General features: G+C 43.1%; 1 protein-coding gene across 20 annotated transcripts in view; it reads left to right on the forward strand.

Annotated features, from left to right (window-relative positions):
• LOC124555758 (ensconsin-like) overlaps positions 1–27,819 on the forward strand; it is a 410,739-nt gene that overhangs the window by 233,122 nt on the left and 149,798 nt on the right. For 2 of the 20 annotated variants that reach the window (XM_047129793.1, XM_047129797.1), the window contains exon 1: positions 24,622–24,676. The exons of the other annotated variants lie outside the window; for them this stretch is intronic. In XM_047129793.1, coding sequence (XP_046985749.1) covers positions 24,637–24,676 — 40 coding nt within the window. In that variant the 5' untranslated portion in view covers positions 24,622–24,636. Of the gene's footprint in view, positions 1–24,621; positions 24,677–27,819 lie in introns of those variants that run through there. 20 annotated transcript variants of the gene reach the window in all.

A 27,819-nucleotide genomic window follows, 5' to 3' on the forward strand; every position in this document is an offset into this window, starting at 1 on the left:
TACGTGGGATAACTACGAGAGTTCTCTTGCTCTCATAACTAAATCGCACCCCAGACCCCAACTCCAGATGTAGGTCCAGTGTGTCTAGCACACTGACGGGTTAGATGCAGGCCCTCAACTGGCCTCCTAACCAACACACCACCATCACTGGTACCGAGACAGAACCAGCTTTCATCAGAAAACACAACAGATCTCCACCCTGTTCTCCCGTGAGCTCTCGCTTGACATCACAGAAGTTGCAAATGGCGGTGGTACGGCGCCCCAGGGCAACTGGCTCGGAGCTATCCTTGAAGCAGGCGATCTGTGACAAACAGTTCGTTGTGTCGCTGTGGTGGCTACTGCTGCTCTGATTACTGCTGCAGGTGCAGTACGTTGCTCCAGAGCCATACATCGAACACAATGCACTTCCCTCTCGGTAATGCCACGTGGCCGCCCGGAACCCGGTCTCTTTCCTCCGTACATTCCCGTGACCACTGCTGCTAGCAATCATGTACAGTGGCTACATTCCTGCCGAGTCTTTCTACAAGGAACATCCAGCTCCTCGTAGCTGTATTACACGACCTCTTTCAAACTCAGTGAGGTGTTGATAATGACGACTTTGTCGCCTTAAATGCATTCTTGATTAACATCAACTCACCACGTCCAAGGTAACGCCAAAGGTAACAAACGCTCACGACCGTTACAGCGAATATTTATAGCAAACTTTATTTGCATCCTCATAGTGGCCATATTAGCGCCACTCTTATGCCATAGGCGTGAAATTGTTATATGTATCATCTTTCAGATGTAGAAACACGCCTACCAACTTTCGTTTATGTCGCAAAACTCCTTCTTGGTGTTGGCTTTTTTTCCGTCAGTGTATATGGTGTATTTATCATATGTTTACTGTCGCTAATATCGTCTGTTTGTTGTTGTGGTCTTCAGTCCTAAAACTAGTCTGATGCAGCTCTTCATGGTACTGTATCCTGTGCAAGACTCTTCATCTTCGAATAACTAGTACAAGTTACATCCTTCTGAGTCTGCTTACTGTATTCATCTGTTGGTCTCCCTCTACGATTTTAACCCCCCCCCCGCCCCCCCCCCCCCCCCCCACACAGACACACTTCCCTCCAGTACTAAATTGGTGATCTCGTCTTGTCTCAGAATGTGTCCTATCAACTTACCCTTCCTCTTAGCCAGGTTGTGCCACAATTTTCGTTTTTCCCAAATTCTAGGCCGCCCGCTGTGGCCGAGCAGTTCTAGGCGCCTCAGTCTGGAACCGCGCGACCGCTACGGTCGCAGGTTCGAATCCTGCCTCGGGCATGGATGTGTGCGGTGCCCTTAGGTTAGTTAGGTTTAAGTAGTTCTACGTTCTAGGGGACTGATGACCTCAGATGTTAAGTCCCATAGTGCTCAGAGCCATTTGAACCACAATTCTATTCAGTACTTCCTCATTAGTCACGTGAGCTTCACATCTAATCTTCAGCATTGTTCTGTAGCACCACATTTTAAAAGCTTCTGGTTTTTTTTTTTTTTTTTTTTTTTGTCTAAACTGTTTATCGTTCATGTTTCACTTCCATACATAGCTACACTCCATACAAATACTTAAATAAAAGAGTTCCTCGCGCTTCAATCTAATTCGATATTAACAAATTTCTCTTATTCAGAAACGCTGTTCTTGTCAGTGCCAGTCTACATTTTATATCTTCTCCACTTCGACCATCATTATTTATTTTGCTGCCCAAATGGCAAAAGTCATCTATTACTTTAAGTGTCTTGTTTCCGAATGTAATTCATTCAGCATCACTTGTTTTAATTAGACTTCATTGCGTTATCCCTGTTTTGATTTTGTTGATGTTCATCTTATAACCTCCTTTCAAGACACTGTCCTTTCCGTTCAACTGCTCTTCGAAGTCCTTTGCTTTCTCTGGCCGAATTCAATATCATCGGCAACCTTCAAAGTCCTTATTTCTTCTCCCTGGACTTTAATTCCCACTTCAAATTTTTTTGCTCTGGTTTCCTTTATTTCTTGCTCAGTGTAAAGATTGAATAACATCGGTAATAGGTTACAACCCTAACACTGGTAATATGTTACAACCCTGTCTCACACCCTTCTCAGCCACTGCTTCTCTTTCGCGTTCCTCGACTGTTATAACTGCTGTCTGGTTTCTGTGCAAGTTGTAAATATCTTTTAGCTCTCTGCGTTTTACCCCTGCAGAATTTCAAAGAGGGTATTCGAGTCAACATTGTCAAAAGCTGCCCATAAGGCTACAAACACTATAAACACAGGTTTGCCTTTCCTTAGCCTATCTTCTAAAGTAAGTCATGCCGTCAGTATGGCTTCGCATGTTAATACATTTCTCTGGAATCCAAACGAATCTTCCCCGAGGGCGGCTTCTACCAGTTCTTCGATTTTTCTGTAAATAATTCGTGTTAGTATATTGCAACCATGAAACTGATTGTTCGGTAATATTCACACTTGTCAGCAATTACTTTCTTTGGAATTGGAATTAGTATACTCTTCTTGAAGTCTGACGGTATTTCACCTTCTCATACATCTTGCACACCAGATGGAAGAGTTTTGTATTGCTGGCTCTCCCAAGGCTTTTCAGTAGTTCTGACATAACGCTGTGTATGCCCAGGACGTTGTTTCGAATTAGGTCTTTTTGTGTTCTATCAAATTCTTCTCGCAGTATGATGTCTCCCATCGCTTCTTCATTTACGTCTTCCTCTGTTTCTGTAATATTGCCCACAAGTTCATCTCCATTGTATAGACCCTCTATATACTGCTCCCACCTTTCAGCTTTCCCTTCTTTGCTTAGGACATGTTTTCCATATGAGCTCTTGATGTTCAGACAGCTGCTTCTCTTTTCTTCAAAGTCTCTCTAGATTTTTCCTATAGGCAGCATCTATCTTTTCTTAGGTTGTGCATACTTGTCCTCTAGCCATTCCTGCTGAGCCATTTTGCATTTCCTGTGAATCTCATTTTTTACACGTTTGCATTCCTTTCGCCTGCTTCATTTACTGCATTTTTATATTTCCTCCGTTCATCAATTAAGTTGAATATCTTCTGTGTTCTCGAAGAATTTTACTTAACCTTGACGTTTTACATAGCTGATCCTCTGCTCCTTCATCATTTCATCTCTCAAAACTATCCATTCATCTTCTTCTGTGTTCTTTTCCCCTGTTCTTTTCAAACGTTGCCTAATGCTCCCTCTGAAATTCTCAACAACATCTGGTTCTTTCACCTTATCCAGGTTCCATCTCCTTAATTTCCTACCTTTTTTCAATATCTTCAGTTTTAATCTACAGCTCATAACCAATAACTTGTGATCAGAGTCCACATCTGCCCCCGGAAATGTCTTACAGTTTAAGATCTGGTCTGAAATCTCTGTCTTACCATTATATAATCAGCCTGAAATCTCCCGGTGTCTCCAGGTCTCTTCCATGTGTGCGATCTTCTTTGATGATTGTTAAACCAGGTGTTAGTGATAATTAAACTGTGCTGCGTTCGACATTCTACCAGGCGGCTTCTTCTTTCATTTTTCCCCCCGAGCCCATATTCACCTACCATTTTTCCTTCTCTTCCTTTTCCTACTATCGAATTCCGGTCACCCATCACTATTAAATTTTCATCTGCCTTAACTATCTAAATGATTTCTTATATCTCATCATACATTTCTTCAATTTCTTCATCATCAGCGGAACAGGTTGGCATATGAACTTGTATTACTAGGGCGGGTATGGGCTTCGTGTCTATCGTGGCAACAATAATGCGTTCTCTATGCTGTTCGTAGTAGCTTACTCGCATTCCTGTTTTCTTATTCATTATTAAACCTACTCCTTCATTACCATTATTTGATTTTATATTTATAATCATGTATTCACCTGAACAGAAGTCTTGTTCCACCTGCCACCGTACTTCACTAATTCCCCCTATCCATTTCCATTTTCGAACTTACCTGCCCGATTAAGGGATCTAACATTCCACGCTCCGATCCGTAGAACGCCAGTTTTGTTTCTTCGGATGACGCCCTCCTGAGTAGTCCCCGCCTGGAGCTCCGAATGGGGAACTATTTTATCTCCGGAATATTTTATCCAAGAGAGTGCCATCTTCATTTAACCATACGGTAGAGCTGCACGCCCTCGGCAAAAATGACAGCTGTAGTTTCCTCCGCTTTCAGCTCTTCGCACGACCAGCACAACAAAGCCGTTTTGACTGATGTTACAAATCCAGATCAGTCAATTAGGTTACGGTTGTGTGTGTCGCTGAGGCACGCAAGCTTCCCCACCAACGGCGAGGTCCATGGTTCGTGGTTGAGGCTTCTATTTGTAACTGGCATGAATACTGAAATGAGTCTTCAATGGGACAGTGAGTCTGAAGTCATCATGTCCAGTACTGAGAATGATATGGAATAACCTTCGCACACGCAAGCCATCAGCACTTCAGTTACTGGCGCCCCTTTTTCCGTAATCAGTTCGTCAACGGAGTGAAAATTAAACCCAGCCAGACCATACAATACTGCTCCCTGGTAAGTGGCACAGACCGAAAACAGGCGAGTAAAACGAATTACAATCACCTTTACTTCAGGGTATTATTATTGTTGTTGTTATTATAGTAGCAGTAGTAGTAGTAGTAGTAGTTATTTGTAAGTACCATAATTTTTCCTACAGCCCACGATAATATATTCTCAGCGTTTACTTATAAAAATTTTTAACTCAAAGAGGTAAACCGAAATTTACACTGTTATAGAGTTAACTCGCTGAAAACAATACGTAACATTCAGGAAAAAATCATAAAAAGTTCGAAGTTCGTTGATTCGTTTACGACGATGTTGGGGCTACAAAAATATTCGTTAGGGATGTGGAACACTGCGACTGTGATGTATGTGTTGCGTATAACGAAAACTGAGCAATCACAATAATCCCGTAGTCTGGATGTGGAACACGGCGACTGTGATGAATATGTTACCTATAGGCCTAATGAATACTGAACAATCATAAAAGGCGACTGGTCTCAGTTGTTTCTGAAAACCTTGATGCTAAAGCCGTTCACTTCACTATACCTGAATTAGACCACGTCAGGCTTCACCCGACTGCGATTCACAACTGTTCACTGGTTGTAGATGAAAACAACATACACTTAGAAAATAACGCTACTCTATGGTTCGAACACCTTAAACAATATTTGCACATAATCATAAAAAGTTCGAAGTTCGTTGATATTTACCCATAGGTCCTTCCTTAAATATGGTAAAAAAGCAGTAGTTTATTGCTCTTTGTTTGCTAGTCGTGAAAGAAACGAAGATGTTCTCTGTTCTTTTTGTCGTGGAACCTGGCGTGACTTCCTTTTGACTTCTATTATCACCTCTTTTGGAAATGTCGTTTTTGAAATGGACACGAATGTTATGGGTTTATTATCACAATTTAAGTACTAAATGTTCTTGAGAGTCAGGTTGTGCCTTAAATGGAAAAGAAATTAGTGAATGAAAACGACCAGCGCGAAAAAGATTGTGTACTGTAATCTGTAGTTATTATTACATCCACGATTTCCATCAAGACGTACCCATTCGTTTCTGTTCATCTAAAGCAATCGACGTAGCGCTTAATTCTTAATGATGAGGAAAAAATCTTCGTTACGAAAGGACGTGTTTCTTAGAAAGCCCTTGTGCATTGTAAAAACGTTCCATATCACCAGCAGTCTCCGTCTCCTTCATCCATGTCCATCAGGGGCTCTCGACTCTTTTTTTGGTTACCTGTGTAGCGAGCACGAGGCCCCAAGCTGTTGCAGCACCTACTTCCATTCCTGTGCTGAAATCTCTCATCTTTGACTGTCCTTCCTTCTCTTCCTCTGTTTCTCATGATGGCAGCCTTTGATGCCAACCCAGCTGTTCCCTAGGTTCTGCTTTCCTTTCTCGGGATATTCATTTTTTTACTTAACATCATATTTTGGCTGAAGTAATTTTTAGTCCCCTTCTGGGTTTGACCTTCGATTTCCAAATTTATTTTCTAGTGTGGACCGACTATGGAAAAACACCTTAAGCGGCGGCTACTGCATGCAGTGGTATCTTCTGCGCACAATACCTAGATAGACTCATCTGCACCTGAAAGCCAAAGCAGTAGCCAATCTGACACGATGGAGTTCTCATGCACCCTTTCGGTTGAGCCACCCGATAACACAGCGATCACACTGTTGATACCTGAGCTGCTAGCTCCCCACGCATGCCAAGTAGTAGATGCCCTTCTTGCTGGAGCATCAGGACTTAACGGCAACGGCCGTCGTGCTAGATAGCCTTTGTTGCTGTTATGTCGCGCCTGTGGGGAGAACCCTTCATCGGAGTTGACATCGGGGTGGACGTTTTGGGCGAGAATCGTATCAAATTACACCAAAATAGGGGCCATTCCGATCAGGCCGTTTCAGGTCTAGACATGTCACTGTGGACTCTTATAACCTTACTGCTTTCCCTACTCGGGATACCCCATGGGAAGCGCGATAAGCAAGGCATCTGGGAGCGAAACAATTTATCAAACACTTAATACGTACTCGAACTGGTGGTAATACTTTTACTGCAACGAAGCCGTGATTTTTTTGTACCGTATATTGAAGATAAATTGGGAGAAGGTGAGTCTTTGAAATGCACACTGGATCACTATGAATTAAAGCGTGCTGTGCTGCACAATCTACAGCTCTTGGGGCATGTGATCGTGTCGGTGAGATACCAGTGACCATTTTCCTACACACAACTTTGAATATGATCCACAGAGACCTTAGGCCTCAAAACAGGTGAGGATCTGTTGGCTAATCTCGAGCAGTGAGGCTTACATTTTGCCTGATGGATTCAGAAATGTCCCAATGATAATCGAACTGGTACAGGCGCCTTTAACCTTAGCCTTTGAAGGGAAGTTACGGTGCACAGGTGTGACATGTATCATTACGTCCCACCACCCATAAGGTGCTTCCGATTGTCACGTTTTGGTCATAACTCATCCCACTGCATAGCAGACCAAAAATTCGGCAATTACGGACGATCGCTCCATGAAGATAGTCCTTGTCAACAATCACCTTTGTGTGACAGCTGCACAGAACACCATCCTCCACGTTCACTGGTTTGCCCCGTCTTCAGGATAAAAACACTAATATAAATCTATTTACCACCTGTCGTATACTGAGGCACGAAAAGAAATGAACGTATACTGCAGTTTATTGATACGATGACCAGTTACGTGAAAATCACAGCCATCATCCCCACTATATCAGTTTTTCTAACCTAATTGTCTCACTGCCCCCCTCTTGTAGTTCCTGTGGCATCATCTTCGGCAAACAGTTCCCAAACCCGGCCGGAAAAGCAGCTTCCTCCTCTGGCACCTACAAGTGACACTGGCTCGCATTGGGACTACTCTCCACAGAAACCCACAGATCAGAGCCCAGTGTCAACCAATGGCTGAAGAAGCGGCAGCCTGTGGGTCCCGAGGCTGTCCTCTCTTCATCCATCCCCACTGTCATCGCACGTAGACTCCCATAAGAATCCTGGACATGAAAGACTGCAAAGAAGAAGAATCGGGCCAAGTGACCCTGGAGGCAGCTGATTCTGACCAAATGCTCATTGATGTGGTTTCATCACCGTTGGTGACAGGCAGTGATCCTGGGGCCCGTTCATACTTCATCTTGAATGCATAATCATTCAGTGGAATTGTAATGGATATTACTGTCACGTACTGGAACTACGACACTTCATTCCTCCTCTTCTGCAGTTTTCGCTGTTCTTCATGAAATGATCTTCACTGATTGTGCAGTGTCAGAGATGTGCTGGCCCCAGGAGGGCATCTGCAGGGATCTGTACACTGGTTCGCACAGATGTCATCAAGGAGTGGATTCCCGTTCATACCACGTTGGAAGCAATAACGGTGCGAGTGCAGACGACCGCGGTGATCACCGTTTGCAGTGTTTACATACCCCACCATGTCGGTGAGTAGAACTTCATCTAATAGGGCCCTTCTAATTGACCAGCTTTTTACCGATCATGACGTATGTCTCCTCAGTGATGGTACTCGTGCCCTTGTCATGGCACCTTTTCATCAGTCGACCTAACAATCTCTTTCCACATTCCAGTGGTTGTGCTACATTGGTCACTACATGATGACCTTTATTACAGTGACCACTTTTCGGTAATCCTATCACTTCCCTGCCACCGCCAGATAGACCGATGACCACGTTGCGTGCTTTGAAGAGCCATCTGGCAGTTTTTTTGTCTGAGCTATTACCTTCGCCACCTCTGCCAGATTGCATAGAAGAGGTGAAAGATGTGACAGATACGATCACCCAAGCTACTGGAACTGCTGTTTCCCTTTCTACAAGTCTCCTTCCATCGCCAGCCAGTGCCATGGTGGGCCAAAGACATTGCAGTAGCCGTTCAGGATCGCCAAAGAGCCCTGCAACATTTCAAGCGATATCCTTCGCAGACCAGCTATATGACTTTTAAGCGACTTTGTTGTAAGGCTTGCTATCTAATTGAAAGCAGTAGAAGGAATGGTGGTAGCACTACATGCCTCTTTATCCCAGTGGCAGGCCAAGCTCCTTAGTCTTCTGGGCTACCGAAGATCTACTACTGTACCGGGTCTCTTCCTTCAGGATGGTAGCTGTAATGATGCATCGGCTCTTGCTTACCAGCTTGTGATCCACTTGACGATGGCATCTGCGTGTTCTTACACGGCTGCCATCCAAACGCGTAAGTGACGAATTGAAGTACCCCCTTGCCTTTGCCTTTCGGCATACCAAATTACGCGGGGTGTTCTAGAAAACTGTGTCAAATTCTTTGAGAGGTGCTAGTACTCATCGAAAAACGAAAAGTAAGTCCGAAATGCATACATTCTGAGATAAGTCCAGTGAACATGGATCCGGAAATGCATACCTTCTGCGATAAACACGTGTTTACAGTAGGTGTTCAACGTGGCGTCCATTCATGACAGTGCATCCCTCTGCCCTGCGGCGTAAAGAGTGATGCATGCTTTGGAGTACACACGGTGATTTTTGTACACTCTGGCACGCATTGAAGACGCGACCCTGTTGATTGGCGTCCCGTAGACCAATTCCTTCAAATGTCCCCATAACCAAAAGTCTAGGGGATTGAGGTCTGAAGAACGAGAAAGCTGTCTGTGATGCAGGTTCAAATGGTTCAAATGGCTCTGAGCACTATGGGACTTAACTTCTAAGTTCATCAGTCGCCTAGAACTTAGAACTACTTAAACCTAACTAACCTAAGGACATCACACACATCCATGCCTGAGGCAGGATTCGAACTTGCGACCGTAGCGGTCGCGCGGTTCCAGACTGTAGCGCCTAGAACCGCTCGGCCACCCCGGCCGGCTCTGTGATGCAGCGTCAAGGGTAACCGCAGCCATGGTCTCCGAGCTGATAGTCCATGCTGCTGCAAACGTCGTCGAACTGTTCGTGCAGATGGTTGTTGTCTTGCAAACGTCCCCATCTGTTGACTCAGGGATATCTCGACCAACGCGAGCAGCAATGTCGCGATACGATAAACCGCAATCGCGATACGCTACAATCCGACCTTTATCAAAGTCGGAAACGTGATGGTACGCATTTCCCCTCCTTACACGAGGCATCACAACAACGTTTCACCAGGAAACGCCGGTCAACAGCTGTTTGTGTATGAGAAATCGGTTGGAAACTTTCCTCATGTCAGCACGTTGTAGGTGTCGCCACCGGCGCCAACCTTGTGTGAATGCTCTGAAAAGCTAATCATTTGCATATCACAGCATCTTCTTCCTATCGGTTAAATTTCGCGTCTGTAGCACGTCATTTTCGTGGTGAAGCAATTTTAATGGCCAGTAGTGTATTTGTATTATACACTGAAGCGCCAATGAAACTGATATAGGCCTGTGTATTCAACTACAGAGATATGTAAACAGACAGAATACGGCTCTGCAGTCGGCAACGCCTATATAAGACAAGTGTCTGGCGCAGTTGTTAGATCGGTTACTGCTGCTACAGTGGCAGGTTTTGGAGATTTAAGTGCATTTGAACGTGGTGTTATAGTCGGCGCACGAGCGATGGGACACAGCATGTCCGAGGTAGCGATGAAATGGGAATTTTCGTGTACGACCATTTCACGAGTGTACCGTGAATATCAGGACTCCCATAAAACATCAAATCTCCGACATCGCTGCGGCCGGGAGAAGATCCTGCAAGAACGGGACCAACGACGACTGAAGAGAATCGTTCAGCGTGACAGAAGTGCAACCCTTCCTCTAATTGCTGCAGATTTCAGTGCTGGGCCATCGACAAGTGTCAGTGTGCGAACCATTCAACGACACATCATCGGTGGGGGCTTTCGGAACCGAAGGCCCACTCATGTACCCTTGATGACTGCACGACACAAAGCTGTATGCCTTGCCTAGCCCCGTCAACACTGACATTGGACTGTTGATGACTGGAAACATGTTGCCTGGCCGGACGAGTCTCGTTTCAAATTGTGTCGAGCGGATGGACTTGTACGGGTGGGAGACGACCTCATGAATCCATTGATTCTGGGTATCAGCAGGGGACTGTTCAAGCTGGTGGAGGCTCTGTAATGGTGTGGGTCGTGCGCAGTTGGAGTGATACTAGAGCCCAGATACGTCTAGGTACGACTCTGACAGATGACACGTACGTAAGATTCCTGTCTGATCACCTGCATCCATTCATGTCCATTGTGCTTTCCGACGGACTTGGGCAATTGCAGCAGGACAGTGCGACACCCCACACATCCAGAATTGCTACAGAGCGGCTCCAGGAAAGCTCTTGTTAGTTGAAACACTTCCCTTGTCACCAAACTCCCCAGACATGAACATTATTGAGCATATCTGGGATGCCGTGCAACGTGCTGTTCAGAAGAAATTCCCACACCCTCGTACTCTTACTGATTTATGGACAGCCCTGCAGGATACATAGTGTCAGTTTCCTCCAGCACTACTCCAGACATTAGTCGAGTCCATGCCACGTCGTGTTGCGGCACTTTTGCATGCTCGCGGGGGCCGTACACGATTTTAGGCAGGCGTACCAGTGTGTTTGGCTCTTTAATGTAGTAAATAATCCCGTGACGAAATGCTGTTCTTCTCGGTATCATCTCTGTTTCTTTTATTAATATTACGGACTTAGAATCTGATTATATTTTTTGAGATATTTTAGAATGTCGAATTTTACCAGACTTCGTGTGCCTCGTCGATACTTCTTATCATTAGAGCTCTACGCGAAGATTGAGCAACCAATTCTAATGGAACTTTTCGCCGTCTGATCGCTAGTATGCCCACGAGAGACGAGTGTGTCATAAGGTAAAGAGTAGACCAGCCTACGCATTATATGACCCTCCTTCGTTCGTAATGGCGTGTATGTGTGTGTGTGTGTGTGTGTGTGTGTGTGTGTGAGAGAGAGAGAGAGAGAGAGAGAGAGAGAGAGAGAGAGAACTGATTCTGAAGTTGCGATATTTGACGCAGGAATTGGAGGAGTATCGATCGTTTTGAAGAAAGTCTGTTGTTTCATCTTGAAGTCATTAAGCTAGAATCACTCGTTGTGTACATGGTGTGTCATAATTAATGGCATAAACGTATACTGCTGGAAGTACACGTATTTAGAAGTAAAAAAGTCTAGTAAATATGAACTCTAAAATGTGTACCTTAAGAGCTTTGCGAACTTGTTCAGAAGAAGAGTTGTTTCACAGTAGCGAAAATGAGCAAATGCTCATAGTTCCCAAGGTATGCACTTTAGAGCCCATGTTTACCGGAATTTTCTTCTTGTTTTGGACCGTACTACCACCTCTCACAATATGGATAGCAAAGAGTTTGCAGTAGAGGAGATTTATGCATTTTATGCCCTTGCCCAGGTATGCATTTTAGAGCCCTTGTTCACTAGAATTTTTTGCTTTTAGTATCATGTACTTTCAAATGTATGCGCTGACGCCATTAATTATGATACATCCTGTATTTCTTACAGACGACTCTAATTTATCAAAATTCGCAACTGAACAAGTGGCCCTTAGCTCTTAAGGTATGCATTTTAGAGCCCATATTTACTGGACTTTTTTGCTTATAGTGCGCCATTAATTATGATACAAGCTGTAATTCTAGCTTAATGATTTCAAAATGAAAGAAAACTCTTCTTCCAAATAATCTCTCTGGAAAAATAAGAATTTTTCTTCAGTGTGATTGGAAAGACGGAAGGTCTTCATGCCTAACATTTCTGAATATAAATTCTTCGTTGCAGTTGAACTGGGTTTAGTTCTCTCTGGTGGAAAGAAATTTTATCTTTTGATAGCTGAGTAAAACCAGCGTAAATATCCCGCAGCCATTGCTATGAACGATATAGAGTGGTAATATGCATCATCGAAGGTGTGTTGAATAGGTCAAAGTTGCTAGGAATGTTTCTTTCCACGGTCTGCGTATTGTACGACGCCTCATTTAACTCAAATGTCTCCACGAATTAGACCGAAAGCCAACCACGGACACTGATGGTCGATGCATTCCAGTCAATTCTGTTACAATCGGGCCCTCAATAACAAACCAACTGCTCGCAGACGTGAATATCACTGACAAAGAGATAGGCACATTTGTGTTTCCTATCATCACAGAACAGAATTCATGCGGAGTAGTGTATTCTGATTTTTCTAGAGATATTGACTCGCGTTGTATGGTACTCTGACGAGAGCCACGAACATGTGTCATAGAAACGGGCCTACATGATATGTGCAGATCAGCTGTTTCAGTTGATATTCGCGCTGGAGACTGCACGAAGCTGTATGTGCCGTGCCATGAGTATTCAGAGATAGAAGAATACCTCTTTGTTTTATCACGTTACACGACTTGAAGGTGTTATTCTTCGAGGCTCATTCTCGTTCTCTTCAAAATGGATGCTGGGGAAGTTTAGAGTGTAATGCTACGTGTGGAAAAGTAACAAATCGGTATTCGTGACGTGCATACCTGTCCATATATACACTACAGCCAGGAACTCACGCTCTTGTTATGATTTTTGGCGCTTCTGTTAACAAGTTGCATCAAGCAACATCTATGGATGAAAGGAGGCCGGTGAGTGGTTTTGCGGTACAATTTTTCTCGAGCATTGACAGAGTCAAAGAAGATATTCTGTGCTCGGAAAACTGTCCTCATCGCTCTACTATCTTTGCGTGGTTCAGAGAGGTGTGGCGTATAATTTGCGTCGCGAAAATTATCCCCTCCCCCACCAATAGAGAGACTGCTGCTACAACACGGAATGTAGTGAAGTAAGGTCGGTGTACGTAATACCAAGAAATGACGTGCACCTCCAATTCCGTCTCTTATGACCTCGAAGTCGGCGGAACGTAGCACCTCCAATTCTGGCAATCTTACTGGAGTTCATTAAAGTGAGGAACCTTTCTCCTTTGTCAGAATCACACTGACAGGCGCAAATAGCATCTCGAATGCTGTGGAAACAAATAAACTAACGAACGAAATAAAATTGGCAGTGTTCCATTTCGCTGTGTTTGCTCTACACTGATACATACTCCGTGTGAGGAGGGCTGTTAAAGGCGACGGAGGTTGACTTTATTTCGAAGCTGTTCTAGCGAGGTTGCAAGGACGTTTGAAGGAACTGTAAAGGTCTGTTGATGAAGTACCACTGCGGTTAGTTTCATTTATTCATTCATTCAGCCCAGGGGTGGATTAACGTTTTGTGGATGGGGGCAGTTGCCTAGAAGAGAAAGAAGACCCAGGGGTCCTACCCCAGAAAGTTAAAGAAAAAACCTTCGAAAACCATTGTTTTAAGCTGTTTTGATAGTTAAAAATATCAAACAATTGCAAAAATGTGTTTTATTTTAGACAAAAGTTTTAAAATTCTTGAAATGTGTAACATTCACAACCTTTTACTGAGTAACTTCTTTTATGCAATTGTTAACACACAGCAACAAGGTCGAACCGCGCGACCGCTACGGTCGCAGATTCGAATCCTGCCTCGGGTATGGATGTGTGTGATGTCCTTAGGTTAGTTAGGTTTAAGTAGTTCTAAGTTCTATGGGTCTGATGACCTCAGAAGTTAAGTCCCATAGTGCTCAGAGCCATTTGAACCACAGCAACAAGCTCATAAGCTTTGTGTTAACACAAAGTTGATAAGCAAATTAAAATCAAATAAACTGAAATTAGACAGAATACTTATATACATTTCTTAATTTGTTGACAGTTACTTTTTTGCCAGTTGTTCACACACACACACACACACACACACACACACACACACACACACACACACAAAATACTTTTTCTAATTCTTATGTTCAATACAATTCAGAGTGTTACTCGTTTTTAAACAAATTTAGTGGGAATAAAAATGCAATACCCGTATTAATTACGGTATCAGAACAATGTACTTGAGACTAATACCTCAAAAGAAGTACAGTGTAAACAGTGAGAATAATATTACATCGTTACAGTAGCTCAGAGCTTACTTGTTGGTACATAAAGCTGTAGTGTTAAATATAATATTGTGTTCTTTGATACACTGAGTGATTAAAACCTGGAAAAGATCTTTTTACAAAATCAGTCGTGTTTATATTTTTCATTTTAGTTCTCTACACATACAGTATATATTTGGCATGCTTCATGCATATTAGCATCTGATTCTCACGTTTTTAAGTTTTTTTTAATGAAATTATAATCCAAGTATGTGAATGCTAATTACTCAATCTTTTTTCAACACAGAGGAACAAATGTCATTATATTAAATATTATCTGTAGTGAAGAAAACATATCTCTTCTGTTCTTTCCGTCCATTTTTTCTTTGTTAATAGTGATGTCTCTATGGACATGCAAGCCCTGTTAAGCGGTTTTGTTCACAACGGTCTCTCAATCAGTTCTTTATGAGTTTGAGTGTCGAGAAAGATGTTCCTGCTGTTGCGGCTGACAAAAAAAAAAGAGAAGAAAGAATCAACATCAAAGATGAAACTGTAGGAAAAAATTGTGGAGTGCAAAACTGCAAACACTCAACTGCATAGCTCGGCAGAAGTGTTTTGTTTGCGTCTTCCACAGTGCCGCGCTGTATTAAGGCTCGGGCGGTGCAGAGAAGCACTTCTTGGTGGCGTCACGCGAAGGCGCCCAAACTGTACGGATATGCTCTTGATTTCTGGGCTAGCAGTCCAACACTAGTAGCAATGACAACAATGGGCGTAAAGTAGATAGTGTCCTAAGCGAAACGCGAAGCGCGTGCTGCTGTGGCAGGTCGAGAAGCCCTGCTAATATTTGGCGCCCACAATCCGAACTGGATGGGGAGCACAAGTCACTGGTACAGGTAGCACATTCTCTCGGGGACACAAATTAAGGTGGCTTGGGGAATAAATGACTAAATGCACTGAGCAAGACTCTAAATTCGCGTGCTTAACTTTGTGACAGATTACAAAAATTACCATTTGATTTTAATTTAGTTTTAACTGGGGGGGGGGGGGGGGGCATCGCTGCGCCCCTGCCCCCTCGCCACGCCGCTTTTATCTGCCCTTGATTCAGCCTAGTGTTTGTGCTGTTTTTACAGCAAAAGGGACACAAATGCTTGCGGAGCACCGAACGTATAAGCAAGTGTTATGCTAATGTGATGGAAGAATGTAGTTTAGCGTAATTATGATAAACAAATTTATTATAATGTGTACTTTCGAAATAAATATTTGTTGTTAATTAAATCGAAATGCGATAAAAAAAACAGTGCTTTTTCCTTCCACATTAAACCTCGCAAAATCGTTTATAATGTGGACATGCTGATTAGTTTGTGAAAAAATTACATTCTATATAAAGAAAAAAAGTTTCGTCAAAGCCGAGGTGGCGACTTGGACCCGTGACCACAAATTTCAAATAAAACGCTTTCACCTCTCGCCCATCGAACTCGGTCGTCAAGTGGGTCTTGCCATTAAGACTTATGGACGAAAATTTCTGTCGATACTCGCAAAAACTGTAAAGCATCGAGTCCATGAAAAAATAGGTGCTGGTTTTTAGTGACACATTTCATACAATCCTTAAACCACCATTGTCAGCATGTGGCATGATGGAGGTAGCTGAGGTAAATGCAGCTGTATGTGTGCCTCTGGAGTCGTACAAAAAGTTTTTTGGGTACGTCCTATTTACAGTCCCGCTCCACGAATTGTCTATGTGCTATTTTTTCTATGAACTTTGCGAATCAAGCATGAATTCGCAATTTCACTAGAATATTTGGGAAAAAAACTGATAAAATATTAAAGAAAAATGAAGACTGCATTATGTCTCTGGACGTAGCAATGCAGCTATGCATTGGAAATAATTAGTGAAATTTATGTAAGTTTTGTTAATATACCAAGAACACATTTATTGATGTCAGATTACTTAATGTCAGTGATCTGACTCATCAAAACTTGTAAACAGTGATTTAATGTTTCGTCAATGCTCCTGCATTAGTTGTTTCTTGCCTTGCGGCGATAATACTTTTGTATTACTTGAAGAGGAATTTGGTGTTCCGTAGTAGCCTTGCTGTTGGTATACTGTTGACCACAAGATAACCGAGATGCATAGCGTGTCGCGATAGTGCCTGGGGAGATTGATATATATAGTATGTTTAGTATCCGTAGGAAGAAGATGTATTGGAAAATTATGCTGCAGTTGACCTTCTATAATAATGCTAATTTATGTTCTTTCGTTTTGACACTTCGACTGCTAAGAGTATTTTCTTAGAGGTAACAAGAAAAATCTGTCTTTATCTATCTGCATTTGCGCCTCAAGTTGCTGCTTGTACAAAGGAGATTTGAAACACACAGACAAGTTTGCCACCTATTTTATAACGTGGCTTCTTTTTCTTATGAAACTTTCTAGTTAGGTGTGCTCGTTTATAATTTTAGTTTATTGTGGGGTTTGTGTATAACTGCCATTTGAAAAGACGGGGGATACGCAAAATAACGTGAACACCTGTACTTACTTGGGAATGGTTTATTAATAAGGGGTTGGACCCCCATTTGCACGTAATACAGCTGCGATTCTTTTTGGAATACTGGCATAGAATGATTGTATAGTCTCCAGTGGAATGTTATGCCACTCTTCGATCAGAACCTCTTCTAACTCCTGTAATGACGAGGGTGGCGGAAATCTGCTCCGGAGTCGACGCTCTAATACCACCCGCAAGGGATCGATAATGTTCAAGTCCGGGGAATGTGCTGGCCAGGGAACACGCTGCAGTTCAGTTGCATGCTCCTCATACCGCAGTTGTACTGTCTGTCTGAGTGGGTGCACTATCGTCCTGAAATATGGCATCATTGTTGGGGAACAACGTTTGAATCATGGAGTGCACCTGATCATCTAAAATGCTCACATAATCGTTGACTGTAACACGGCCTTTGAGAGTAATGATGGGACCAGCAGAATACCACGATATGGCTGCCCACACCATTACACTTCCACCTCCATGCTTAACCGTTGGAATCAAGCAATCAGGATTGTAGGCTTCTTTTGGCGTTCTCCAGACTTAAACCCGGTCACATATTGGAAATAACAAAAAAGTTGACTCGTCGGACCATATGACGTGTCTCCACTGATAAGCCATCCAGGATTTATGCCCCTGACAAAATGTTTCACGCTTCTTTGCGTAGGTTGTCGTCACTAAGGGCTTCGATCTAGCGCTCACTTTAGCCGCCGTAGTTTTGTGTTGTTTTGACATAATTCGTGTTAGCGTACGACAGTCTCTTTCATTTAGTTGTGATTTGCGCCCACTATTACTTTTACGTATCCATGTTTTGTGTAGGGTGTCATGACTGTTGAAACAGTTGCTCTTGAAACATTTAATAAGTTGGCTGACTTGGTTACTGATACTCGAGCTAATCGAGCCCCCACAATCTACCCTCTTTGGAACTCTGTTTGGTCTTTCATTGCACGTTGACCTTGGCCTCTAAATGCAAATACGAAGTGTGCACTACTCATAAACAATCTGCACTGATGCCTAATCCGCACTGAACACGGACAGTCAAGCACGACACGTGCTTTACCTGCGTTGTTGTTCGTCAAACACAACAATCCCATTATTACCACTATTCACATTATTTTGCGTGTCCCCTGTATGCTGCTGTGCGTATTACTTGGTGCAGTGGCAATGTTTATAAATGAATGGAATTTGTAATACCGATGTGATATCTTTCTGGTTCCGACAGAACCACTTTTACCGCTTAATGTAGGAGCCCTTAATGGTGTGCCGTTTCTTCTGTAATGACGGAATTGGTATGATGATGTATATGAGCACCATCACACCAGATTTGGTTCAGCTGTGTGGAACTTAAATGAATATTTCCAAAATAAATTACCAAAAAGTTTAAAGAAGTATTGTCGGCGAAATTTGGCTAGAAGTTGACTAGTGTATCTCTCTATAACATGAATGTTCTTGAAGCTACACAAAGTTCAGACGTAAACAAAACTCCCTTGCCTTTTGTATTTGCTGTTGATAAACCATTTCCGCATTTGCACAGGATTGTTCATTAGTCTAGGAAAGTTGTAACCGTCATCTTTGTCAAGCTAAACGTTACATTGAGTGAGTTTGGGGTAGTGTTATAAGTTGAGGTTAATTCACAGACATCTTCATGTATACGTTAATTTTTGTATAGACATTGTTAAGTATGTTGTATTCTCTATAAACATACGCAAAGTAGAGATGGTGTAAGAATTCAACATACATTTTATGGATATCTTCCAACTAATGAGAATATCCCACAAGGGCTACGAAAACGTAACTCTAATTTGCACTACAGAAATTTATTTCCATATTATTTTGTACACAAAAATGTTCTGTTGTGGCATTTGGATTACGTGTATCCACGAACACCGCATAGTTGAATAGAAATAAAGATAAAATGTCTAAATAGTGTTGTATGATCTGTGGTAATTTACTTTCTTTGCCTCCGGCGTTGATGACGTGAGAATAATGATAGGGAATACGACCAGATCTGTGTCTAACGGACGCGTAAATTTCGGCAGGCGACCATGTGACCATCATGAGGTGCGCTGGTGAACTGATGCAGATGGTCTGCCCCATGCTCTTATTTCTTCGGGTTTTTAGTAAATGGTAAGTCCAGAAAGCAGGTCTCCTCCCAGGTTTTTTAATATAAATTTCTCTCTGTTGAAATCCAAGCTCTGTAGCCTTAATACATGGATAGGTTGAAAATCTCGAATGATAATCTGAGACGAGCGTGGCGTATTTAGTTTCATGACTTCTGTCATGTCTTACTATGGAAAGATGAGAACACTATCGCAGATGAAAGAAGCGTACTCCGTGAACGATATGAAACGTAGAAAACTCGACTCTATATTTATGCGCTGGATAATCCATTGGAAGAATTTTACTGTGGGTTCAAAGTGATTTGGTACCATTGTTTTCATACGTTGTTTATAATAGGGATGCAGTTCTTGCCCCACCAGTATTATTCTCACTACATACTTCGAGGAGGAAGAGATTTTAACGTCCCGTCGACAACGAGGTCATTAGAGACGGAGCACAAGCTCGTATTAGGGAAGGGTGGGGAAGGAAATCTCCCGTGCCCTTTCGAAGGAACCATCCTGGCATTTGCCTGAAGGGAAATCATGGGAAACCAAATCAGGATGTCCAGACGCGGATTTCAACCGTCGTCCTCCCGAATGCGAGTCCAGTGTGCTAATCACTGCCTACATCCGTCGAAGGGTGCGATTCACGGTAAAAGTGACGGGTTCTCTTTGATGAATCTACTCCCACACGATCGAATAACATATCTTCAAACTCTGTGTGAGGAACCTTGACCAGCATACTGAGGCTTGAACGGCCAAGTGTCTCGAAAGTTTCTATCCGCGGCAATAAATGTCTTCCAATTAGCTGTTAAAATACATTCAATCGTGCATCGCCAATTTTCGGCCCCGATATTTACGAAAATATTGTGTTACGCAACCTTTGCATCCAAATTGTCGAAAGAAATTGTTCTAAATGTCAACGCGCTTTCTTTTTCCTTAGAAACTCTGAAGAAAGGAAAATTGGATTCATGCGATGTAGTAGATACCGTTTTAATGTATGTTTTCCGTGTCTGCATGAAAATTATCATCCTGCAACTTGTAATATCCGAAGCACGTCCGACGATGAATCGTATATTGCCTTCATACACTGAGGTAACGAAAGTCAGGGAATATCTTCTAATATTTTCTCGGACCCCTTTCGCTCGGCGAAGTGCAGCAACTCGACATGGCATGGACTCAACAAGTCGTTGGAAGGCCCCTGCTGAAATATTAAGCCATGTTGCCTCTATACTGTCCATAATTGCGAAAATTTTTGCCGGTGCAGGATTTTGTGCACGAACTAACCTCTCGATTGCGTCCCGTATATTTTCAGTAGGATTCATGTCGGTGGATCTGGGTGGCCAAATCATTCACTCGAATTGTCCAGAATGTTCTACAAACCAATCGCGAACATTTGTGGCCCAGTGACATGGCACATTGTCATCCATGTTCCAAAACAACGATGTAATTTTTATGAAGTCCATGAATGGTCTCCAAGTAGCCAAACAAAACCACGTCCTGTCAGTGATCGGTCTATTTAGCCCAGAGGACACAGTCCATTCCACGTAAACACAGCCCACACCATTATGGAGCCACCGCCAGCTTGCATAGTGCCTTATTGGCATCTTGGGCCCATGGCTCGAACCCTACCATCAGCTCTTACTAACTGAAACTGGGACTTATCTGACCAGGCCACGGTTGGTTTTCCACTCGTCTTCACGTCCAAGCTATATGGTCACGAGCCCAGGAGAGGCACTGCAGGTGATGTGCCGTTAGCAAAGGCACTCGCATAGGTCATCTGCTGCCACAGCCCACTGACGCCACATTTTGCAGCACTGTCCTAACGGATACGTTCGTCGTATGTCCCACATTGATTTCAACGATTATGTGAAACAGTGTTGCTTGTCTGTTAACACTGACAACTCTACGCAAAAGCCGCTCTCGGTTGTTAAGTGAAGCCCGTCGGCTACTGCGTTGTCCTTGCTGAGAGGTAACGCCTGGAATGTGGTATTCTCGGCACACACTTGACGCTGTGGGTCTTGGAATATTAAATTCCCTAACGATTTCCGAAATGGTGTCTCGTTCCAACTAACATTCCGCATTCAGAGTCTGTTAATTCCCGTCTTGAGGCCATAATCACGTCGGAAACCGTTTCAGAGGAGTCAGCTGCAGTGAGAGACCCGCCAATGCACTGCCCTTTTACACCTTGTGTACGCCTTATTACGGCCATCTGTATACGTGCATATCACTACTCCATGGCTCTGAGCACTATGGGACTCAACTGCTGAGGTCATTAGTCCCCTAGAACTTAGAACTAGTTAAACCTAACTAACCTAAAGACGTCACAAACATCCATGCCCGAGGCAGGATTCGAACCTGCGACCGTAGCGGTCTTGCGGTTCCAGACTGCAGCGCCTTTAACCGCACGGCCACTTCGGCCGGCCATGACTTTTGTCACCCCTGTGTATTCTGGCACATTGTAACTCATTGTGCCGGCCGAAGTGGCCGTGCGGTTAAAGGCGCTGCAGTCTGGAACCGAAAGACCGCTCCGGTCCCAGGTTCGAATCCTGCCTCGGGCATGGATGTTTGTGATGTCCTTAGGTTAGTTAGGTTTAACTAGTTCTAAGTTCTAGGGGACTAATGACCTCAGCAGTTGAGTCCCATAGTGCTCAGAGCCATTTGAACCATTTGTAACTCATTGTAGTATTGATGAAGTTATTTACACCTTTATTTATCAATGTTTGACTTGGACTTTCGAGGCCTGTCCCCTCGTCCTTGCGCCCAGATGTAAAGCAGTTCTCGGCATCTCAACCCGATTATAGGTATAAGGAATTTCGGAAATCACGACAGGCATACATTTTCAGGAGAACTTCATGCGTTTGGTCGTTTACTCGCCGATAGTTATAAATATGTATTGTGATACTCAAAATTAGCAAACAACCAAATAACACTGGAAATTCAATAAAAGTTCATGCAAATACACGTGCCTTTTCATCATGTTACCTTTCAGATGTACTATGTCTGAAATAATATGACTAGTCTTGATAAAAATATAAATTAAAAAAGCGGGACTCGATCCAGCGATCCACTGATTACGGTACTTGAAATGTTAACCACATGACCGCCGCCATCTCGCGCTCAGGGCTGCAACGCGCCGGTACATAACTCACAGTAAAACTTCTCGTGCAGTTTTCTAGAAATCGCCTTAGTATCACGCCTTACTACTTGCACATTATGTTGTCCTAATGGACTACTAAAAGTGTACAAAGTCTGCAGTAAAACCGTGATCCGAACGTTGTGGTCTGCCCTTGTGAGGTAAAAAGCACTCTTTGTGATCTGGTTCTCCGAAGGCCTGGTGTGTATCGTATTCCATTCGAATGTTGTATGTCTTACATGGGGCAGACTATCAGAAAAGTCGGGAAGAGATGCGAGGAACATTAGTGACAACCCAACTAAAACAAACAAGCGAATTAGCTGTCGCCAAGCAGTGCCTCAATTATAATCATGAAATAAAATACTGAGAGACCAGTATTGTGGTGCAAAAGCCAAGTTTCTTGGAAAGCATGATTAAGAAGTCTGTCGAAAGAAAAATGCCAGAAAACCTGATACAAAGAGACGGAAATTTCAGTTTAAATAACTCTTGGGGTCTGGCACTCAGCTTTTTAAAATCTAGTCAGCTTCCTCTTCCCCTAAAGCAGGAAGTCGGCGAGAGAATTTGCATTTCACGGAATATTAGTGCGAGCCCTGGATTTCAGTAGCTCTGAAGAAGAAAAATAAAAAAATCAGAGGTCGTAGTGAGCGTCGAGAATCGAAAACGGTTATGGATAGTAGCTCGAAGTCAACGATAGTTCAGTCAGGTTGGAGTCCAGTCACCGAGTACACATACGAGGGCATGCTGAAAAGCAATGCCTACGAATTTTTGATGTGAGAACCCTTAAAGATTTAAATAAAAGACATGTTATTAACATTCTACAGCTTTATTCTTCATGTCTACATATTTATTTCTCAGTACAGTCACCCTTGCGACGAACACATTTCTCCCAATGAGAGACCAGTTTGTTGAGACTGTCACTGTTAAATGTTTGACTTTGTTGACGGTTGACGGAGCGACAACCTCACATCTGCGTACACCGCTTCATCACTATCAAAGTGAAGTCATCGAAGGTATTCTTTAAGTTTTGGAAACAGATGAAAATCGGATGGGGTCAAGTCGGGTTTGTATGGAGGATGATCGATGACAATGATCCCAAGGCGTCGGATTGTTGAAGTTGACGCACCGCTCGTGTGTGGACTGCCATTGTCATGTTGAAGGAGAGGTCTTCCATGTGTGGACGAACTCTTCGAGTTCGAAACCCGATTACTGCACGATGTTTCTCACGGACTGGCATAGTTACGTTACACACTGCCAAGTTACACGCTATAAGTCGGAACCGTCTATCGGCAGAGGCCTCCAAATATGTAGGCACGAAGAAAAAAGGATTTCTAATGTTAATAATGTTTGTTTTAATAAAAAAAAGACTTTTAAGAATTTCACACAAAAAATTCGGAGGCATTACTTTTCAGAGATAGTGTCACCAACATTAATCGGGTTACAAACGCATGGCTGATATACGTTGCTCATTCAAGACACCATACCGTTCGCAATGTTATTTCTGGCTGTGGTTCCTTGTCTCAAAAATTCTCAGTTCAGAATCCATTTCCATGTGTATAATTTGAACTCCTAAGCAGTTGAGATGCTTTGTGGATATTCGGCACAGTTTAAACTACGTCGACGTCTCGTCGTGCACCGGCCGTCAAGCGTGCACGCTGTTCTAACCACCTCACACAACTTTCGCCGCAGTTGGTAACGAGCAGGAGCTGGTCACACGACGATATAGTGGCCGGCGGGCAGTGTTTGATGCAGCATACCCTGAAACAAGTGTTCGCTGCCACTTCGAGAGTTACAGTTTAAAAAATTGTATGCAAGCGGCACACTGCCTTACTAATGCCGTATTTAGTTATTCTTAAGTATGATTGTAGTTTCTTGGAATGTGCAATGCTAGTTATATTGCATTAAGGGCAGATACGACGACAATCTGTCTATCAGAAGCCTTATCCAGTGGACCAGGCACTATGCAAAAAAAGAGAGAGAGAATGACTTAAGAAATTTGCAGTGAAAATTAAACGGTCGCCTCCGTAAATCACCTCCTCCAGTTCCACAGTTCCAGTTAGCTGCGCACCAGTATTGCAATAAATGAGTCGCATGTACGTTTTTGGGCTAGTGTTAAAGCATATATATATCTGTGTGTGTGTGTTATTGCATGCGCGCGCATGCCGCCGACGAAAATGGCGAGAGGGAGCACCAGCGTTGGCATGCGCAATTTGAAAGAATTCTTCTAATCAGGCGCCTCTTGTTTTCCAAATTCGCAATAATTAAATTTTTTACGCTATTGAGTCCATCAGCCGTGTGTCGTTTTACGAATAGCAACGCGTGGAGTAATCGTTGTCCGTGAGCTTTCCTGGGCGCGACGGTAGCGGGTCGATGGCGTGGGTCGGTTGTCGCGTCGCGGTGCGGTGTAGTGCGGTGCAGCAGTGCGCGCAGCGCTTTGCGCAGTGTGTGTGGTCGGCGGCGTCGGCCGCCATGGGGCTGGCATGTTCTCACAGCTCTGCCGGGACACACTGCGCCGCGAAGGTAGAGTCAGACGAGCACATGCTGTTTCCATCATTTACGACGCCAGGTTTCTGTAGACGTCGTGTTGTAACACAGAAAAAGCGGACGCAACGAACCGCTCCCGAACGCTCCGACTCGAGACTCGTCCTGCGGTAAAGCTAAAGCGGCCGGCGTCGAGGACTTGCAGCTCTGCACGTGGCTTCATAGCGTGACATTCTTGCAGTTAACCGTTAACGGATGCAAAATGTGCGACTCTCCGGTTTCATAAATTTCCCAGTACGCATGTGTTGGGTTTTGTGTTACAAATATTGTTTAGTTCTTCAGAAACACGTGCATTTGTCTCATTTTGTGGCTCAGAATACCGCCCCAGCTCTCGTCGGGCATCTTTTTATTAGTGAAATACGATGGCTTCTGATAAATCAGAAATATGCAACCTCTATATTTTCCGTGAATCCATGTCCACGGTGCTACAAAAATGTTTATTGCGCTTTCGACTGCAGCGGTTACTTGATTGTTGCTTGACAGCATGCGGTTCTCGACTCTGCCGCTCTGGAAATGCTGAAATGTACCGTGCTGGCGGGGTAATTTATTGTTGTGTGTATTTGAGTGTACAGTTTCAGCTGTAACAAACAAAAGCTGATTCAACTGTGATTTGAGCTTACGTTCGCTACAATAGTTCTTGTATACGTATGTGCCCATGTGCCTACTTTCACGGACGCATCCGCATTCTGTACGAGACATACCATTAATGACAGTATGAGGGAGAACAGTCGGGCACAGCTTCAGTCGTAGTGCATTTGAAATTGTAAGAAGCTAGTTTATATATTTTATCCATAACTGCGGGTTTCGAACACGGCAATAATGGAGTTGATTATCAATAGTGGCAGAAATACAGCAACCAACCAACCAACAGTATTTCCTCAAAAGCTTAGTTTATTTTTTTCTAATGTCATCCTCCTACACATGCAGCAGAATTTGCCATAGCTAAGACGACAGAAACTGAGGAATGTAGGCAGAAGCACATTTAGCAGCGATGTCGAATTACAGTTCATTTTATGGCCATACCTTAGTACGCACTGAGCTATATTCACGTACTCGTACTAAACATGATATAAGTTATATACGGACACATCAGTGGTTTGTTGTAAGAAATGAATTGACGTAGAACTCGACGTTTATAATAATTTATCAGTCTAATTGTCCATGCAACTGTGAGGATCTGCAATAGAAATTCTTGCTAATTTTGAGTCAGAAACCCATCACCATGTGATCAAAGGGAAAAGATGTAGAACAGAGAAAAAGAGGGGATTACAATATTAATTAAAATGTATAATCAAAATAAATATTACTTAGGCGGATAGATAAAAGATCTGGACTAAATATCAGTTACACCTCATCAAATACAGGAGAAATTAATTGTTAGTTTAATTGTTGTTGTTGTTGTGGTCTTCAGTCCTGAGACTGGTTTGATGCAGCTCTCCATGCTACTCTATCCTGTGCAAGCTTCTTCATCTCCCAGTACCTACTGCTACCTACATCCTTCTGAATCTGCTTAGTGTATTGATCTCTTGGTCTCCCTCTACGATTTTTACCCTCCACGCTGCCCTCCAATGCTAAATTTGTGATCCCTCGATGCCTCAAAACATGTCCTACCAACCGATCCCTTCTTCTAGTCAAGTTGTGCCACAAACTTCTCTTCTCCCCAGTCCTATTCAGTACCTCCTCATTAGTTACGTGATCTACCCACCTTATCTTCAGCATTCTTCTGTAGCACCACATTTCGAAAGCTTCTATTCTCTTCTTGTCCAAACTGGTTATCGTCCATGTTTCACATCCATACATGGCTACACTCCATACAAATACTTTCAGAAACGACTTCCTGACACTTAAATCTATACTCGATGTTAACAAATTTCTCTTCTTCAGAAACGATTTCCTTGCCATTGCCATTATACATTTTATATCCTCTCTTCTTCGACCATCATCAGTTATTTTGCTCCCTAAATAGCAAAACTCCTCCTTTACTACTTTAAGTGTCTCATTTCCTAATCTAATCCCCTCAGCATCACCCGATTTAATTTGACTACGTTCCATTATCCTCGTTTTGCTTTTGTTGATGTTCATCTTATATCCTCCTTTCAAGACACTGTCCATTCCGTTCAACTGCTCTTCCAAGTCTTTTGCTGTCTCTGACAGAATTACAATGTCATCGGTGAACCTCAAAGTTTTTACTTCTTCTCCATGAATTTTAATACCTACTCCGAATTTGTCTTTTGTTTCCTTTACTGCTTGCTCAATATACAGATTGAGTAACATCGGGGAGAGGCTACAACCCTGTCTCACTCCTTTCCCAACCACTGCTTCCCTTTCATGCCCCTCGACTCTTATAACTGCCATCTGGTTTCTGTACAAATTGTAAATAGCCTTTCGCTCCCTGTATTTTAGCCCTGCCACCTTCAGAATTTGAAAGAGAGTATTCCAGTTAACGTTGTGAAAAGCTTTCTCTAAGTCTACAAATGCTAGAAACGTAGGTTTGCCTTTTCTTAATCTTTCTTCTAAGATAAGTCGTAAGGTTAGTATTGCCTCACGTGTTCCAACATTTCTACGGAATCCAAACTGATCTTCCCCGAGGTCCGCTTCTACCAATTTTTCCATTCGTCTGTAAAGAATTCGCGTTAGTATTTTGCAGCTGTGACATATTAAACTGATAGTTCGGTAATTTTCACATCTGTCAACACCTGCTTTCTTTGGGATTGGAATTATTATATTCTTCTTGAAGTCTGTGGGTATTTCGCCTGTCTCATACATCTTGCTCACCAGATGGTAGAGTTTTGTCATGACTGGCTCTCCCAAGGCCATCAGTAGTTCTAATGGAATGTTGTCTACTCCCGGGGCCTTGTTTCGACTCGGGTCTTTCAGTGCTCTGTCAAACTCTTCACGCAGTATCTTATCTCCCATTTCATCTTCATTTACATCCTCTTCCATTTCCATAATATTGTCCTCAAGTACATCGCCCTTGTATAAACCCTCTACATACTCCTTCCACCTTTCTGCCTTCCCTTCTTTGCTTAGAACTGGGTTGACATCTGAGCTCTTGATATTCATACAAGTGGTTCTCTTCTCTCCAAAGGTCTCTTTAATTTTCCTGTAGGCAGTATCTATCT

The sequence above is a fragment of the Schistocerca americana genome, chromosome X (genome assembly GCF_021461395.2).
Source record: "Schistocerca americana isolate TAMUIC-IGC-003095 chromosome X, iqSchAmer2.1, whole genome shotgun sequence".
NCBI lineage: Eukaryota > Metazoa > Arthropoda > Insecta > Orthoptera > Acrididae > Schistocerca > Schistocerca americana.